General features: G+C 41.0%; 2 protein-coding genes across 7 annotated transcripts in view; one reads left to right on the forward strand and one right to left on the reverse strand.

The window, feature by feature from the left end:
• Positions 1 to 227: 227 nt before the first annotated feature.
• Positions 228 to 6119, forward strand: LOC112249267 (COX assembly mitochondrial protein 2 homolog). 6 transcript variants are annotated; one of them, XM_024419070.2, is made up of 5 exons: positions 228 to 629; positions 1070 to 1136; positions 1282 to 1352; positions 5436 to 5507; positions 5641 to 6119. In XM_024419070.2, exons 2-5 carry the CDS (start codon positions 1100 to 1102, stop codon positions 5722 to 5724), a joined length of 264 nt encoding a protein of 87 aa, XP_024274838.1. In that variant the 5' UTR covers positions 228 to 629; positions 1070 to 1099; the 3' UTR covers positions 5725 to 6119. The 6 variants fall into 6 exon arrangements, with proteins under 6 accessions (XP_024274838.1, XP_024274839.1, XP_024274840.1 ...); XM_024419071.2 differs by having other exon boundaries at positions 228 to 580; XM_024419072.2 differs by having other exon boundaries at positions 229 to 629; positions 1070 to 1352.
• A 2257-nt stretch (positions 6120 to 8376) lies between these two features.
• The window catches only part of LOC112249268 (chromodomain Y-like protein 2), a 39676-nt gene continuing 30244 nt past the window's right edge, over positions 8377 to 17808 (reverse strand). The window contains exons 4-7 of the mRNA XM_024419077.2: positions 14243 to 14415; positions 12246 to 12456; positions 11979 to 12122; positions 8377 to 11681 (exon numbers count right to left, since the gene is read on the reverse strand). Coding sequence (XP_024274845.2) covers positions 11523 to 11681; positions 11979 to 12122; positions 12246 to 12456; positions 14243 to 14415 — 687 coding nt within the window. The 3' untranslated portion in view covers positions 8377 to 11522. The remainder of the gene's footprint in view (positions 11682 to 11978; positions 12123 to 12245; positions 12457 to 14242; positions 14416 to 17808) is intronic.

Below are 17808 nucleotides of genomic sequence, written 5' to 3' on the forward strand. Positions count from 1 at the left end.
TACATTTGATGATATAGCTATAATGCATACATACTACAATCGTACATAAATATGTAATAAAATGTGTTTTATGTTCCAGTCGTGCAATGACTGGAGTTATTTGTTGTGTGTCCGTTGAGGGAGTGCCCGCCCACATGTGATCAACAATTAATGTGATTGGTCCACCATCCAACGGTAGCAGGTGTTGATTTGCTACTGTAATGTCAATCAGGTTATCATTTTCCACAGAGTTTACTGTCTTTGCTGTTACGAAAGAGTGAGAGACGTGTAGCTAGCTAGCATGTTACCAGCATGTCCTCCTTTTGTCAAATACATTACTAGGTTTACAATTTAATGCTATGTCAGAATTGTTAAACACATTTTTCAAGCTTTGTACAGTAGCTAGTTAGATGTAAATACATCGACAGTAACCTGGCAGTAATAGGAGTTAAAACAAGGGGTTGAAAGAACGCTGCATTTGCCCTTAAGTGGTATTTCTCGCTACTAGGCATTGGCAGCTAGCTACATTTGGTCAACTTGCTATCTACGATATATTCTATTCCTGGAAGATAGATATCTCAATGATATCCCAACTGAACTGGTAATATCTTTATTCGACTAGCTACCTTATTCGATTCACAGCTTTAAAGGTAATTCCAGTCTATTTTGGTAGCTACCGTACTAGCTACCAGTCTGAGTTGCACTGTAGCTAGAACAGTCTGTAACTAACTAGCATCATTTAATTTCACAACTTCGCCCTTTGCTGCATACACATTGAGTCTATTTCAACCGGTCTCTGAATATGTAACAAATTCCATATCCATACAACCACAACTTTATGACTGTTTATAACAACGCTGCCAACTGCTAGCCTACTTGTTACAGTAGAGGCTGAAATCACTTTTCGGCAATCACAGTTTTGAGATTAATCAGGATGAAAGGATGGGCTTGTATGACAATTGCCACACTGTGTCTGGTACTCTGTCATTCATTAACCCACACAGGCAATGCTATCCATGTCTTTACCTAGACTTGTATTAGTTTTAACCTGCCCACCTGTGTTTTACACTTGTTTTCTCTTTCATTGCAGGTAAGTGTAAACAGAAAACGGATCATCCCCATGAGTTTGCAGGATGGAGAGGGACTGGGTGGATGGAGTATCCTTTAGAGTAGACACACATTACAGAAACCCAAATAGTCAAATAGTAATTTTCAGCATACATTGTAGTCACAAACATGGTTGGTATTGTTTGTCTTCCAGTATTGTTGGAGTGGTAAGACCTTAACTCAGAATGCACTCTGATCTGTCGCCTCACCTGCACACGGATGAGTGCAACATACTGATAAACCTGCTGAAGCAGTGCCACACAGAGGTAAGATATTGTATACTTGCCTGAGAACCATAGGCTGGGTCGTTACATGTCATTTCAGCAAGCCTTTACACCAACCATGTCAGATTGTTCTGAAATCGTTTCTGTAGTAGAACCAGATAAGATTAGCATTCCTGAAATATTATTTGTTTAAATTTATTTTGATTTCTGAGAAATTAAGCTCATTGATTGGTCCTGAATTAGCCCTTTTAATTTATAAGATTTACATAATATTCAACAAATATAGTACCCATCATCCGATTTGAATCAAACTTCTTCCTACCATTGCATAAGGCATAAGGAATCCAAGAAAATGGTCAAAAGCCACTCACGGACCCACCACACCCCAGGCCAATCCCACCCCAACAACCAGTATACAGTATCAGTTTTCTATGTCTCAGAGGTAGTATGGACCTGTGAGGCTTGGAGTATTGCTTCTTTACCCTTTGTATTGTATTCTCTGGGAATCAGTTGATGGTTTTTCCCCATTTAGAGAAGTTATCCATTGAAGAATTATTTACCATAAATTAGTGTGAAAGTACCAGGTTTCCCCCACTAGATGCCGCTGTTCCTGCTACTGCCACCACACACTTATCCATTTTGCTGGTCTCTTGTGGTTCTCATCAAAGGCCCAGTGCAGTCAAATACGTGATTTTCCTGTGTTTTATTTATATTTTCTATTAAATAATGATGATAATGAAATGAAAATAATGAAATAATGATCATGCCCTTTTAGTGTAAGAGCTTTTTGAAAAGACTGCTTAATATTTCAGCTTGTTTTGGCGGTATGGAGTTTTAAGAAAGAGTTCCAAAACTCTCTGCCAGTAACAGCTAGTTTTCAGCTGTGTGTGTGGCGGGGGGGTCTAAGTGTCCCGGCTGCATTGGGACCTTTAAGTTATTAACGTTTGTTTATCCCATGTGTAACTCTGTGTTGTTGTTTTTGTCGCACTGCTTTGCTTTATCTTGGCCAGGTCGCAGTTAATGAGAACTTATTCTCAACTGGCCTACCTGGTAAATAAAGGTGAAATATAAAAATGGATCACAACGTTTTCTTTGAAACTTAGGGTTGAAAACCAATAACTTTTGCTCATGTAAAAAATAAATAGTGTGGTCAAGCCAGTCCTCCATGAAAGCAATTCAGTTTTCACCTATTGCTTCAACCCAACTCAAATTAAATGTATTTATATAGCTCTTCTTACATCAGCTGATATCTCAAAGTGCTGTACAGAAACCCAGCCTAAAACCCCAAACCGCAAGCAATGCAGGTGTAGAAGCACGGTGGCTAGGAAAAACTCCCTAGAAAGGCCAAAACCTAGGAAGAAACCTAGAGGAACCAGGCTATGAGGGTTGGCCAGTCCTCTTCTGGCTGTGCCGGGTGGAGATTATAACAGAACATGGCCAAGATTTTCAAATGTTCATAGATGACCAGCATGGTCAAATAATAATAATCACAGTAATTGTCGAGGGTGCAGCAAGTCAGCACCTCAGGAGTAAATGTCAGTTGGCTTTTCATAGCCGATCATTAAGAGTATCTCTACCGCTCCTGTCTCTAGAGAGTTGAAAACAGCAGGTCTGGGACAGGTAGCACGTCCGGTGAACAGGTCAGGGTTCCATAGCCGCAGGCAGAACAGTTGAAACTGGAGCAGCAGCACGGCCAGGTGGACTGGGGACAGCAAGGAGTCATCATGCTAGGTAGTCCTGAGGCATGGCCCTAGGGCCCTGGTCCTCCGAGAGAGAGAAAGAAAGAGAGAATTAGAGAGAGCATACTTAAATTCACACAGGATACCGGATAAGACAGAAGAAGTACTCCAGATATAACAGACTGACACTAGCCCCCCGACACATAAACTACTGCAGCATAAATACTGGAGGCTAAGACAGGAGGGGTCAGGAGACTCTCCATGAATAGTCCAACAAATGGCAGCTTTCTGAGAGGGCTATCCGTATGTAGCAATTACCATATGAACACTTTTCCTACAAGTCCAAAACTTGGGCTAGTAACTAAAATGTTATGACAACCCTAATAAAATAATACAATTTTAAACCATTGCATGGCATTCCATGTTTTTCAATAAAATTATTCGAAAATATCTCTGTATGTAGCGTGATTAGTGACACGTACCATTAAACCCAACCCAATACCATTGCCAATGCAAAAACACTATACAGTGTGTGTTTGGGACTTTTACCATTGAAACAGTTAGAACTGCTATAGCCCAATGGTTTGCTTGTTCGCCAGGAATGGCCTAACTAGCCCAGACCTTTTTGAAGGGAATAAATCACACACACAGAGGTGCCATTTCCTGGACACAAATTATGCCTAAGAGAAGGACAAACGGAATTGCTTTCATGGAGGACTGGCTTTAATTGTGAGGATGACCATACAATTTATTTCCATCATGAGCAAAAGATATTCTTTTTTCTACCCAAAGTTGCAAAGAAAACGTTGTGATATTGAATAAACACAAGAGACCAGCAAAATGGATAAAAGGTTGTGGTGGCAGTAGCAGAAACAGCTGCATCTAGTAGGCAAAACCTGGTACTTTCACACTCATTTATGGTAAATAACATCACAGGGAATACATTACAAAGGATGAAGAAGCAATACTCCCAAGCAGCAGCTCCATACTACTTGTCAGACATTTTATTTTTATTTGACCTTTATTTAACTAGGCGAGTCAGTTAAGAACAACTTGTTATTTTGAATGACTGTTTAGGAACAGTGGGTTAACTGCCTGTTCAGGGGCAGAACGACAGATTTTTACCTTGTCAGCTCAGGGATTCAATCTCGCAACCTTTCGGTTACTAGTCCAACGCTCTAACCTCTGGGCTACCTGCCACATAGAGTACTGTATCCTAGTTGTTGGGGTGGGATTGGTGTGGAGGTCTGGGTGGCTTTTTATAATTTTGTTGGATTTCTCATGCTAGGAAGAATTATGGTCCAAATCAGAAGTTAGGTATTATACTGAAAAAAATATAAAAACGCAACAATTTCAATGATTTTACAGTTACAGTTCATATAAGGAAATCATTCAATAGAAATAAATAAATTGGGCCCTGATCTATGTATTTCACATGACTTGGCAGGGGCACAGCCATGGGTGCCACACCCACTGGGGAGCCAGGCCCAGCCAATCAGAATGAATTTTTCACCACAAAAGGGCTTTATTACAGACAGAAATACTCCTCAGTTTCATCAGCTGTCCGGATGGCTGGTTTCAGACGATGCCGCTGGCGAAGAAGCCTGGGATGGTGTGGTTACACGTGGTCTGCGTTTGTGAGGCTGGTTTGACATACTACTACTATACTAAATTCTCTAAAACGACATTGGAGGCAGCTTATGGTAGAGAAATGAAGATTGAATTCTCTGGCAACAGCTTTGGTGGACATTCCTGCAACCTGCATGCCAATTGCACATAGCCTCAAAACTTGACATCTGTGGCATTGTGTTGTGTGACAAAACTGCACATTTTAGTGGCCTTTTATTGTCCCCAGCACAAGGTACACCTGTGTAATGATCATGCTGTTTAATCAGCTTCTTGATATGCAACACCTGTCAGGTGGATAGATTATCATGCCTAAGGAGAAATTCTCACTAACAGGGATGTAAACAAATTTGTGCAAAAATATGCTTTTTATGCATATGGAGATTTCAGTGATCTTTTATTTCACCTCATGAAACATGGGACCACCACTTTACACCTTGCATTTATATTTTTGTCTTATTAAAGATTATATGAATCCTAGAAATTAAAATGGCCAATTAGGGTGCAATCAATTACCTTAATTTCTCAGCGATCAAATTATATTTCAACAAAGTAATGTTTCAGGAGTGTTAATCTAATATGTTTAACTACAGAAACAATTTCAGAACAATCTGAGATGGTGGGTGAAAAAATCCTATTTTTTGTGCTTTTTGAGGTGGAATGACTCAACAGCGTCTAAGAACATGTCCCACATAGACCTCCACCTGAAAGATCTACTGTATTGCTCTACAATGTAGCTGTTCTAAACTAATGTGTAGGAGCAGTCAAGTATAGCTACACTCTTACCCGTCAAAAACATGTTGTAATGTCTCATCCTCAGCACAATGTCAAGAAGTTCTTTGGCCATTGCAATGATATGGACCGTGCCATGAGAGCTTGTTTGAAGGACGAGGTGAGGACTACCAGCAATTTGGTTTTAATTCACAAGGGATGCCTCACCAGATGACTACTATTGTCATATTTCATTGATGGGAGCACTTCGGTATTTTCAACAATGTGTGTGTGTTTCTCTTTCTGACCAACAGCGAATTGCAAAGAGGGAGAAAAGCAAACAGCATGCTAAAGAGATGAGACAGAGGCTGAAAGACGGCCCTAAGGAAGACTTCTGAATGGCAGTAGACTGAGCCGATGCCCTAGGAAGGGCCACAGGAACTGGGTATTGGAGGACTTAGGACTTACTGGGGCCTACCATGAGAAGCCTACTTTACTGCCTGGACATCTGGCCACAAGAGGTCTCTCATAATGTCGGTTTCAGTATGTGTGTTGAATAGTGTTGGGTGGATTGTTATAGACAGTGGTGGATGATCATTTCGCTACTCAGGGATCAGAGCTCATATGGGGGGTCTGTTTTGAGGACTGCTACCCAACCCCCTGCAATCATGGTTGATTGCATATTTAAAGTACTTAACAAAATAATTGTTTTAAATTGTCTGCGTTTCTGACTGGGGAATGGCAATGATGATTGAACACTGGATTTCTATTGAATAAAGTGTATCAAAACACAGAATTGCCTTGTTATTTTCATATGGGTAGTCAGCAGATGCTTTACTTATATGTGAAAGCTCCAAGCTCACAGGACATTTCATTCATTTACAAATGTGTCAGTGCCATATTCACAGCCTTATTCTGTTAAGGCTAGGGCTGATTTCAAGGTTTTACTGCTAACCTACAAAGCATTACATGGTCTTGTTCCTACATATCTTTCCAATTTGGTCCTGCCGTACATACCTACACGTACGCTACGGTCACAAGACCCATTCCTCCTTACTGTCCCTATAATTTCAAAGCAAGCAGCTGGAAGCAGGGCTTTCTCCTATAGAGCTCCATTTTTATGGAATGGTCTGTATCCATGTGAGAGACGCAGACTCGGTCTCAACCTTTAAGTCTTTATTGAAGACTCATCTCTTCAGTAGGTCCTATGATTGAGTGTAGTCTGGCCCAGGGGTGTGAAGGTGAACGGAAAGGCACTGGAGCGACGAACCACCCTTGCTGTCTCTGCCTGGTCGGTTCCCCTCTTTCCACTGGGATTCTCTGCCTCTAACCCTATTACTGGGGCTGAGTCACTGGCTTACTGGTGCTCTTCCATGCCGTCCCTAGGAGGGGTGCGTCACTTGAGTGGCTTAAGTCACTGACGTGATCTTCCTGTCCGGGTTGGCGCCCCCTCGGGTTCGTGCCGTGGTGGAGATTTTCGTGGGCTGTACTTGGCCTTGTCTCAGGGTAGTAGGTTGGTGGTTGAAGATATCCCATAGTGGTGTGGGGGCTGTGCTTTGGCAAAGTGGGTGGGGTTATATCCTGCCTGTTTGGCCCTGTCCGGAGGTATCGTCAGACATGGTCACAGTGCCTTCCGACTCCTCCTGTCTCAGCTTCCAGTATTTATGCTGCAATAGTTTGTGTCGGGGGGCTAGGGTCAGTCTGTTATATCTGGAGTATTTCTCCTGTCTTATCCAGTGTCCTGTGTGAATTTAAGTATGCTCCCTCTAATTCTCTCTCTTCTCTCGGAGGACCTGAGCCCTAGTACTATGCCTCAGAACTACCTGGCCTGATGACTCCTTGCTGTCCCCAGTCCATCAGGTCATGCTGCTGCTCCAGTTTCAACTGTTCTGCTTGCGGCTATGGAACCCTGACCTGTTCACTGGACGTGCTACCTTGTCCCAGACCTTCTGTTTTGGACTCTCTCTACCGCACCTGCTGTCTCTAACTCTGAATGATCGGCTATGAAATCCAACTGACATTTACTCCTGAGGTGCTGACCTGTTGCACCCTCAACAACCACTGTGATTATTATTATTTGACCATGCTGGTCATCTATGAACATTTGAACATCTTGGCCATGTTCTGTTATAATCTCCACGCGGCACAGCCAGAAGAGGACTGGCCACCCCTCAGAGCCTGGTTCCTCTCTAGGATTCTTCCTAGGTTCTGGCCTTTCTAGGGAGTTTTTCCTAGCCACCGTGCTTCTACACCTGCATTGATGATTGTTAATATCCAGCTTCCATTCATCCTGAACAATCCACTGTATTTGTTATCACAGTAAATAAGGCCTTTTTCAAAGCAGGCCGTTTTGACTCACCTGAGGCCTATTCTCAGCTGTGGTCGATTGTTATTGGTCTGGCACTTCAGTCAAACGAATAGTCTGGCTCCCACCCAGTGTGTGTGTGTGTGTCAGAACACAGAGGGGAAGCATCTGGACATCCATAAGGTCAGTGGATCTTCCAGAGAAACATAATACAATGACCATCTATACAGCAGTTAGCACTAGGAATAACATGCACTTTGTAAATGTTAAGTGATCATCATCTTAGTTATGCAGAATGAAACGCTACAGAGACACAGCCATGGTTGGTATTGCCTAAATCCTGAATGCATTCCACTAGGTAATTGTGTGGAACATTGTAATATTTTATTCAGAGCAAACATCCCCCCTCCTTTTCCTGTCTGGATGACTCACAGCAGTTTAGCATTAGGCCCCCAGTCATTTCTGGAAAGCAGAGTGACGGTGAAAAGAATGCTGAAGAGGGTTATAGTGAGAGTGCCATAGAGGAGCAACCCATTCATGTTTATTTTATGTGGTGTGTTTCAATGGAGAGGAGCCCAAGGACAGATGGATGCTCTTTTAGTTTGTATTTATCTGATCCAAATGATGTGTGCTTTTATCCAAACAAGGACATTGATACTATACAAATGCAGCAAACAAAAATAAAGTTTGTAGGAGTGATGACTAAGTAGGAACAAAAGTTAATACACACAACAAAAACACCATGTTTAAATTAATGTCATAGTTTATTCAAAGCAGCTCGATCCCCAAACTCGCACAATGTATGGATACAGCATCCTACAGACAAAATATACAACTTCTAAGGCACCCCGAGGTGTGATTTTAGACGAGAGAAAGGAGTAGAAACTCAACATGTAATAGGTTTGTAAATGCTTGGAAGATGCATAGAAACATCATATGGTGATGATAGGAGTTTACAAACTAAACCTAAACACAGGGCCGGTCATCATTTTCAAGGATAAGTCCTCAACAAATGAATTATAACGGTTTTACTTCAAATGATTCATTCAAACACAATGTTACTCTATTTGGGTCCTGGGAGAGCAGCCTGGTCTCAGACTATACGTAACAAAGTAAATGTAAACTGAGATACAAATTTGTATGATATGTTACGTTTGGTATGGTTAGATAAGACAGATGTTTACTTAAGGCAAAAATGAGTTGGTGTGGGGTGGATGGGTTGGTGTAGAACATGAACGTCTAGCAACCTAAAGGTTGTGAGTTCAAATCTCATCACAACCAAGTTTAGCATTTTAGCTAATTAGTAACTTTCTCTACTTGCTACTTTTTAGCTAGTTTGCAACTACTTGGCATGTTAGCTAACCCTTCCCACACTTTAATACTAACCCCTAACCTCAGCTAATGTTAGCCACCTAGCTAATGTTAACCACCTAGCTAGAATTCGGAACATATACGTTTAGCAAATCGTAATATATTATACATTTTGCAAATTCGTAACATATCATACGAACGGTTGATGGACATCCACAAATGAATACATACCATACAGAAGTAACATAGCATACTAAAAATGGAGTGTATGGGTTTACATACATAAGACAAAATACTCTTGAGACCAAGTTGGGGAGAGGTACAGGCAAAACTCAAATCTTGAATATATTAATATACATTTAATCTTACACTATACTTTAGCAATATACTGATCAACACGCAAATAATACATCAATTAGGGAAAGTGTTATTCAAATATAATTGGGAATGGTTGATTAGAGATTGATAGAGCTTTGATTTGTCAGAGCTGTTAATAGCAATATTACTTTAAATGTTTCAAAGTTTGGCATAAAGTGGTTATCAACAGCCTTTAAAAATAATGATGCTACATGTAACCATGTTTTTGGTGTGTGTTTGTTGTGTCACCACTATCACACAGGGCAGATCTAGGGAAAAAAGCAATTGACTGAGAATATCTGGAACAGAAGATAAGAGCGAAAGAGATGCCTCTGGGGAAAGGAAAACATTATGGCACTGTAGCCCCAAGGGGAACTTTAGCATTAACTTTAAATAAATACATATAATAATTGTGCAAGATTTCTAACATTGCTTACTATGGCAATACAAAACATACCCTGAAATGTAAAGTATTTTGACAGGCAACACACGTATCTACAATATTGTACATGCATATAGTTACACCATATAACACCTACATGGTTCATATATGTATACAACTGCAAAAACCCACCACTTCCTGAATGATACAAAACAATTTCCACAAAACTACATTTCATTATTGGGTAAACCAAAAATAGATATCCATACATACAATATATGTAGATATACATTTCCCATTTCCTGAAGCCATCATCACATGCAGGTATTATCTGCTTCAGCTGCACTATTACTGCATCTTCACAACACAGACAGCCAACAGACGAAAAGTGCAGTGATTAATTTGGGACAAAACATCTTTCTGTGGTTACAAAAATACACAATGTCTCACTAATAACCGATTGCAAGGTAATATCAAAATAATTATCTGTCCAAATATCATAGCTACACTCTTCACAATGTAATATACATGCCTATATAATCAACGGGGTATCAAACCCTGGTCGTCTTCACGATTCAAGACTGCAGTAGCCCTCTGAGCTAAAGGCTGGGCATTAGCTCTGGGAGCCAAAAGAAGTCTTCAGGTCTCAGGCAAGGTTAGTCAACACAGAAGAGTAAAGCAAACCCCTCCCGCTACACCTTTGCACTGTAATACACATCATATATGTACCTTGATGATAATGATGACGCTGCACTTGTTGCTGCTGATATAATAATGATGACATATGTCTCACCCTCATTCTCTCTTTCCTCCCTTTCCCAGGGAGAGGTCTCCTTTTGATCTATCGACAGTCTCCACATTCTAATGAAAAGATGGAATCAGACAGCTCTGGTTCTCTATGGGAGTGTTGGTCGTGGTCAAAGAGGGCCCTTCTACACATTCACATTCAATCAGAGGTCAAAGACCCTTACTGACAAACCAAATACAAGCAATTGAATAAACACTTCCAAAAGAGCATCGCAAAATGGTCTATATAAATCCAGAAAGAGTTCACTGTCAACACTGCCCATTCACATTGACTTCCCAATTATGGGTGTGTATCATTGGGCATTACCTACCTCTAACTCTTCCCCTGTGGCCCTCCTATTACCACACACCTAATTCAATTGACAGGTTTCACTTCAATTATTATTTACTTCTTTGGCCAGGGTTACTGCATTGTAAGGTGAGAAAATCTATGTTCCACTCTGACCTCAAGCATAGCTTTGATTTTCACTACACCTCAGAGCCCAGGAGGACACTTCACCTCAAAACAGAAAGACTAAAGCAAGATACAAAAAAACAGCAGACTAATAGAAAATATATACACATTGTATGCTTTTTTTGTATTTAGGATCAAACCTAAATACATTTTCAAATAAATAATTGAACAATGACAGCCATCAGATGAGCTCTTTTGCCTCCACACACTCCCACAACATTCTGCTGCTGTGTATCCGTTTCCTGAAGAGCCTTGTTCACGGCACTGGACTCCCAGTAGGCCATTATGAACGCAGAATGAATCCTCTCCAGAAGTTGATGCTTTGCTCATCTTACAGGCAGGGACGTTGAGGGATGACCAAAGTAAAACAAACATTGATGGTGGTGCTCTGCAGGCCCAGATGTTGACGAGAGGAGATAAGGCCTCGGAGACTGGCAAACTACGCTCTGCTGGTTGTTAAAGAAGACTGTTGGTAATTGAAGACCAAAGCCCTATATCTTCAGGGATGTTGCTCAGTAGGTAACTGAAGACCAGATCTCGTGGACCATAGATAGTTCTGCAGCTGTGTGGAGGTGAGAGGTCAGTTATCATACACCTTGTTCTGCAGGTAGCTGAAGAGCGCCTCCAGTCCCTTGGTGGAGCACCACAGCTGTTTGAGCATCTGACACTCTTTCTCATTCACCTCCTCCAGAACCGACTTCAGGATGCTCCGTACCAGGCATTTAGACTCTTCCAGAACCTTCCACACACAGGGTCAAACAGAGAGTAAGAGGCAGCATGCTTCATAGATTGAGGCCCTTCATTTTTACACACTTGATCTGGCAGCATTGTACTGTATTAGTTATAGAACCCATGCACAAATATATATATATATATTTCCCTTTTCACTTATTTGTGGTTTCTGTTTGTGGTTAGATAATATTATCTAAGAGTTATATTCAATTTATAGACCAATGCTCCTGGCAGGCTCCTAGCTCAAGGCCTGGGATATAGCATTTCAGCTCAACATGACTATCTCTATGTCAGAAAAGCCTACCATAGCACTGCAGGTGGACATCTCCTTCACGCGCAGCATCACTTCCTGGTTGAACGTGGTTGGCCAGAATACCTGTGACACCAGGCCCCGGCTGCAGGCTTCCTGTGCCGTGAGCTTCCTCCCGCAGAACAGCATCTCATTGGTCTGTCAGGGTGAGAGGCGGGGACAAGGTAATATAGATGTAAAACTTTGAATAATTAGTTTAATCGTGTTTTACTGCAGGGTTTGAAGAAAAATCTGCACAGGGGACCAGGCAACCAGACTCACCAGAGCCACTCCCAGGATCTGGGGGAAGGTGTAGGAGGAGCAGCCAGAGGGGGTGAGGCGGAGGGCAGCACAGGGCGTTTGGAACCAGGCCCGTTCGCTGGCCCACACCACATCACATAGAGGCAGGATAGCGGCCCCCAGGCCCAGAGCAGGCCCGTTGATGGCCACCACGATGGGCTTCTTAAAGTGGATAAATGCCAGCACAAAGTCTCTGGGAGAGGAGACACAAAACAGTGATTATAAACTATACAGTACAATATGACTGTGTCTTTGTGCTTATTCGTGCTTATCCTACTTTAGGCGAATCAGGTCAAGCAGACTTAGTTTAACCTCTCAAGAGTACATGGGACGCTAACGTCCCACCTGACCAACATCCAGTGAAAGTGCAGGGCGCCAAATTCAAATAACAGAAATCTCATAATTAAAATTCCTCAAACATACATGTGTTATACACCATTTTAAAGATAAACTTGTTGTTAATCCCACCACAGTGTCCAATTTCAAAAAGGCTTTACGACAAAAGCATACCATGCGATTATGTTAGGTCAGTACCTAGTCACAATAAAACAGCCATTTTTCCAGCCAAAGAGAGGAGAGACAAAAAGCAGAAAGAGATAAAATGTATCACTAACCTTTGATGATCTTCATCAGATTGCACTCATAGGACTTCATGTTACACAATACATGTATGTTTTGTTCGATAAAGTTCATATTTATATCCAAAAATCTCATTTTACATTGGCGCGTTGTTATGTTTTGCCTCCAAAACATCCGGTGAAACTGCAGAGAGCCACGTCAATTTACAGAAATACTCATCATAAATGTTGATGAAAATACAACTTATGCATGGAATTAAATATATACTTCTCCTTAATGAAACTGCTGTGTCAGATTTCAAAAAAGCTTTACGGAAAAAAGCACACCATGGAATAATCTGAGTACAGCGCTCAGAGACCAAAACAAGCAATACAGATACCCGCCATGTTATGGAGTCAACAAAAGTCAGAAATAGCATTATAAATATTCACTTACCTTTGATGATCTTCATCAGAATGCACTCCCAGGAATCCCAGTTCCACAATAAATTTTAGTTTTGTTTGATAAAGTCCATCATTTATGTCCAAATACCTCCTTTTTGTTCATGCATTTAGTACAGTAATCCAAATGTGCAGGCACTAGGTCCAGACAAAGTCAAAAAGGTTATATTACAGTTCATAGAAACATGTCAAACGATGTATATAATCAATCTTTAGGATGTTTTTAGCATAAATCTTCAATAATGTTTCAACCAGAGAATTCCTTTGTCTTTTGAAATGAAAGGGAATGGAGCTAACTCTAACGGCCGCACGCCTGACTGAGCCAATGGCCTTCTGGCAGACCCATGACTCAATCAGCTCTCATTCTCTCCCACTTCACAGTAGAAGCCTGAAACAAGGTTCTAAAGACTGATGACATCTAGTGGAAGCCTTAGGAAGTGCAATATGACCCCACAGACACTGTATATTGGATAGGCTACGACTTGAAAACCTACAAACCTCAGATTTCCCACTTCCTGGTTGGATTTTTTTCTATCCAAATCTACTAATAATATACATATCCTAGCATCTGGGCCTGAGTAGCAGGCAGTTTACTCTGAGCAAGCTTTTCATCCGGACGTGAAAATACTGCCCCCTACCACGTTGAAGTTAAAGTATGAAAAATAACTGGTCTTGGTAAGACATCTCATTAAGATCAAATATCTTTAAATAAGATAAATTATCTTACCCACTTGTATCAAGCCTTTTTTAGGTTAAAATAAGCAAAATTATCTTCCAGTGCGCTAAGATAATTGACCTTGGTAAGACGTCAGGTAAATGCACTAACGGTAAGAGATGTCTAGGTAAGTGTGCATGTGTGCTGTGTTCTCTGTTCCTGCTGTAGCCTTCTTTAGGTGGATAATTGCAATCGTGTGTTACTTCCGCGCGCGTGTGTGGCTATAGCTTATGTTCCTCTCTTACCGTACAGCGTCAGCAATGCGGCTGCTCTCTTTCCGTCGGTCTGTGGAGAGGCGTCCTATCAGGTAGGACGGGTCCAGGCCACTGCAGAAGATACTCCCCACAGCACTGAGCAGCAACAGCTTACTGTCATCAGCTGCTGCGTTCCCCAGAGCCCGACACACCTCCTTCATTATCTACACAGAGAGAGAGAGGGAGAAGAGAAAGTGAGTTAGGGTGGAGAGAGAGAGAGAGGAGGAAGAGAGAGGGAAGATTGAACTATCAGATCAGAGCCCTGCTGTACATTACCCCCATGATCTACAGACAAGATAAGAGCGTACACGCTACAGGCAATGCAAGCGTAAACAGGTTATACAGTTGATGTCGGTTTACATACTTTGAGTTTACATATTTTGAGCCATTAAAACTTGTTTTTCAACCACTCTCGTCAACAAACTACAGTTTTGGCAAGTTGGTTAGGACATCTACTTTGTGCATGACACAAGTCATTTTTCCAACAATTGTTTACAGACAGATTATTTCACTGAATCACAATTCCAGTGGGCCAGAAGTTTACATACAGCTTGGAAAATTCCAGAAAATGATGTCATGGCTTTAGAAGCTTCTGATAGGCTAATTGACATAATTTGAGTCAATTGGAGGTGTACCTGAGGATGTATTTCAAGGCCTACCTTCAAACTCAGTGCCTCTTTGCTTGACATCATGGGAAAATCAAAAGAAGTCAGCAAAGACCTCAGAATTAGTTTTTGTAGACGTCCACAAGTCTGGTTCATTCTTGGGAGCAAATTTACAAATGCCTGAAGGTACCACGTTCATCTGTACAAACAATAGTACGCAAGTATAAACACCATGGGACCACGTAGTCGTCATGCTGCTCAGGAAGGAGACGCGGTCTGTCTCCTAGAGATGAACGTACTTTGGTGTGAGAAGTGCAAATCAATCCCAGAACAACAGCAAAGGACCTTGTGAAGATGCTGGAGGAAACTGGTACAAAAGTATCTATACCCACAGTAAAACGAGTCCTACATCGACATAACTTGAAAGGCCGCTCAGCAAGGAAGAAGTCACTGCTCCAAAACTGCCATAAAAAAGCCAGACTACGGTTTGCAACTGCACATGGGGACAAAGATCATGCTTTTTGGAGAAATGTCCTCTGGACTGATGAAACAAAAATAGAATTGTTGGGCCATAATGACCATCGTTATGTTTGGAGTGAAAAGGGGAAGGCTTGCAAGTCGAAGAACACCATCCCAACCGTGAAGCACAGGGGTGGCCGCATCGTGTTGTGGGGGTGCTTTGCAGCAAGTGGGACTGGTGCACTTCACAAAATAGATGGCTTCATGAGGAAGAACAATTTTGTGGATATATTGAAGCAACATCAGTCAGGAAGTTAAAGCTTGGTTGCAAATGGGTCTTCCAAATGGACAATGACCCCAAGCATACTTCCAAAGTTGTGGCAAAATGGCTTAAGGACAACAAAGTCAAGGTATCACAAAGCCCTGACCTCAATCCTATAGAATATTTGTGGGCAAAACTGAAAAAGCGTGTGCGAGCAAGGAGGCCGACAAACCTAATTCAGCTACACTAGCTCTGTCAGGAGGAATGGGCCAAAATTCACCCAACTTATTGTGGGAAGCTTGTGGAAGGCTACCCGAAACATTTGACCCAAATTAAACAATTTAAAAGGCAATGCTACCAAATACTATTTGTGTATGTAAACTTCTGACCCACTGGGAATTTGATGAAAGAAATAAAAGCTGAAATAAATAAATCATTCTCTCTTATTATTCTGACATTTCACATTCTTAAAATAAAGTGGTGATCCTAACTGAACTAAGACAGGGAATGTTTACTAGGATTAAATGTCAGGAATTGTGAAAAACTGAGTTGAAATGTATTTGGCTAAGGTGTATGTAAACTTCCAACTTAACTGTATCTAACTGAGCAATCAGATCAATATTTAATGAACAAAAATAAAAACGCAACATGCAACAATTTCAAAGATTTTACTGAGTTACAGTTCATATATGGAAAATCAGTCAATTGAAATACATTCATTAGGCCCTAATCTATGGCTTTCACATGACTGGGAATACAGATATGCATCGGTTGGTCACAGACACTTTAAAACCTCTCTAGGGTATGTGGGACGCTCCCACCTGGCTAACATCCGGTAAAATTGCAGAGCGTCAAATTCAAAATACAGGAATACACATAATAAGCATTCATAAAATATACAAGTGTTATACATCGGCTTAACCTCTCTGGGATATGTGGGACGGTAGTGTCCCACCTCGCCAACAGCCGGTGAAAGTGCAGGGCGCCAAAACAAAACAACAAAAATCTCATATTCCTCAAGCATACAACTATTTTACACCATTTTAAAGATCAAATTCTCGTTAATCCCGCCACAGTGTCTAATTTAAAAAATGCTTTAGAGCGAAAGCACCACTAATGATTATGTTAGGTCAACACCAACTCACAGAAAAACACAGCCATTTTTCCAGCCAAAGAGAGGAGTCACAAAAAGCAAAGAGATATAATTAAATCACTAACCTTTGATAATCTTCATCAGATGACACTTATAGGACTTCATGTTACACAATACGTGCATATTTATATCAAAAGATCTAATTTTACATTGGGGCGTTACGTTCAGTAGTTCTAAAACATGCGGTGATTGTGCAGAGCCACATCAATTCACAGAAATACTCATCATACATTTTTATGAAAATACAAGTGTTATCCATGGAACTAGAGATATCCTTCTCCTTAATGCAACCGCTATGTCAGATTTTTTTTTTAACTTTACGGAAAAAGCAAACCATGCAATAATCTGAGTACAGCGTTCAGACAACAAAGCAGCCAAAAAGATATCCGCCATATTGTGTAGTCAACATTAGTCAGAAATAGCATTATCAATATTCACTTACCTTTGATGATCTTCATCAGAATGCACTCCCAGGAATCCCAGTTCCACGATAAAATTTTGATTTCTTCGATAAAGTTCATCATTTATGTCCAAATAGGTTATTTTGTTAGCGCTTTTGGTAAACAAATCCAAACACGCCTTCAGGTCCAGCCGAACGTCGGACGAAAAGTTCAAAAAGTTATATTACAGCCCGTAGAAACTTGTCAAACTAAGTATAGTATCAATCTTTAGGATGTTTTTATCATAAATCTTAAATAACGTTCCAACCGGAGAATTCCTATGTCTGTAGAAAAGCAATGGAACGAGAGCTAACTCTCTCGTGACTGCGCCTCAGAGCCTGTGGCACTCTGCCAAATACCTGGCTCAATCAGCTCTCATTCGCCCCCACTTCACAGTAGAAGCCTGAAACAACATTCTAAAGACTGTTGACATCTAGTGGAAGCATTAGGAAGTGCAATATGACACCATTTACACTGTATATTGGAATGTCAAAGAGATGAACTACAAACCTGGACAAACCTGGATTTTCCCCTGCCATATGAGTTCTGTTATACTCACAGACATCATTCAAACAGTTTTAGAAACTTCAGAGTGTTTTCTATCAAATACTACTAATAATATGCATATATTAGCATCT

This window comes from Oncorhynchus tshawytscha, linkage group LG04 (assembly GCF_018296145.1).
Source record: "Oncorhynchus tshawytscha isolate Ot180627B linkage group LG04, Otsh_v2.0, whole genome shotgun sequence".
Classification (NCBI taxonomy): Eukaryota; Metazoa; Chordata; class Actinopteri; order Salmoniformes; family Salmonidae; genus Oncorhynchus; species Oncorhynchus tshawytscha.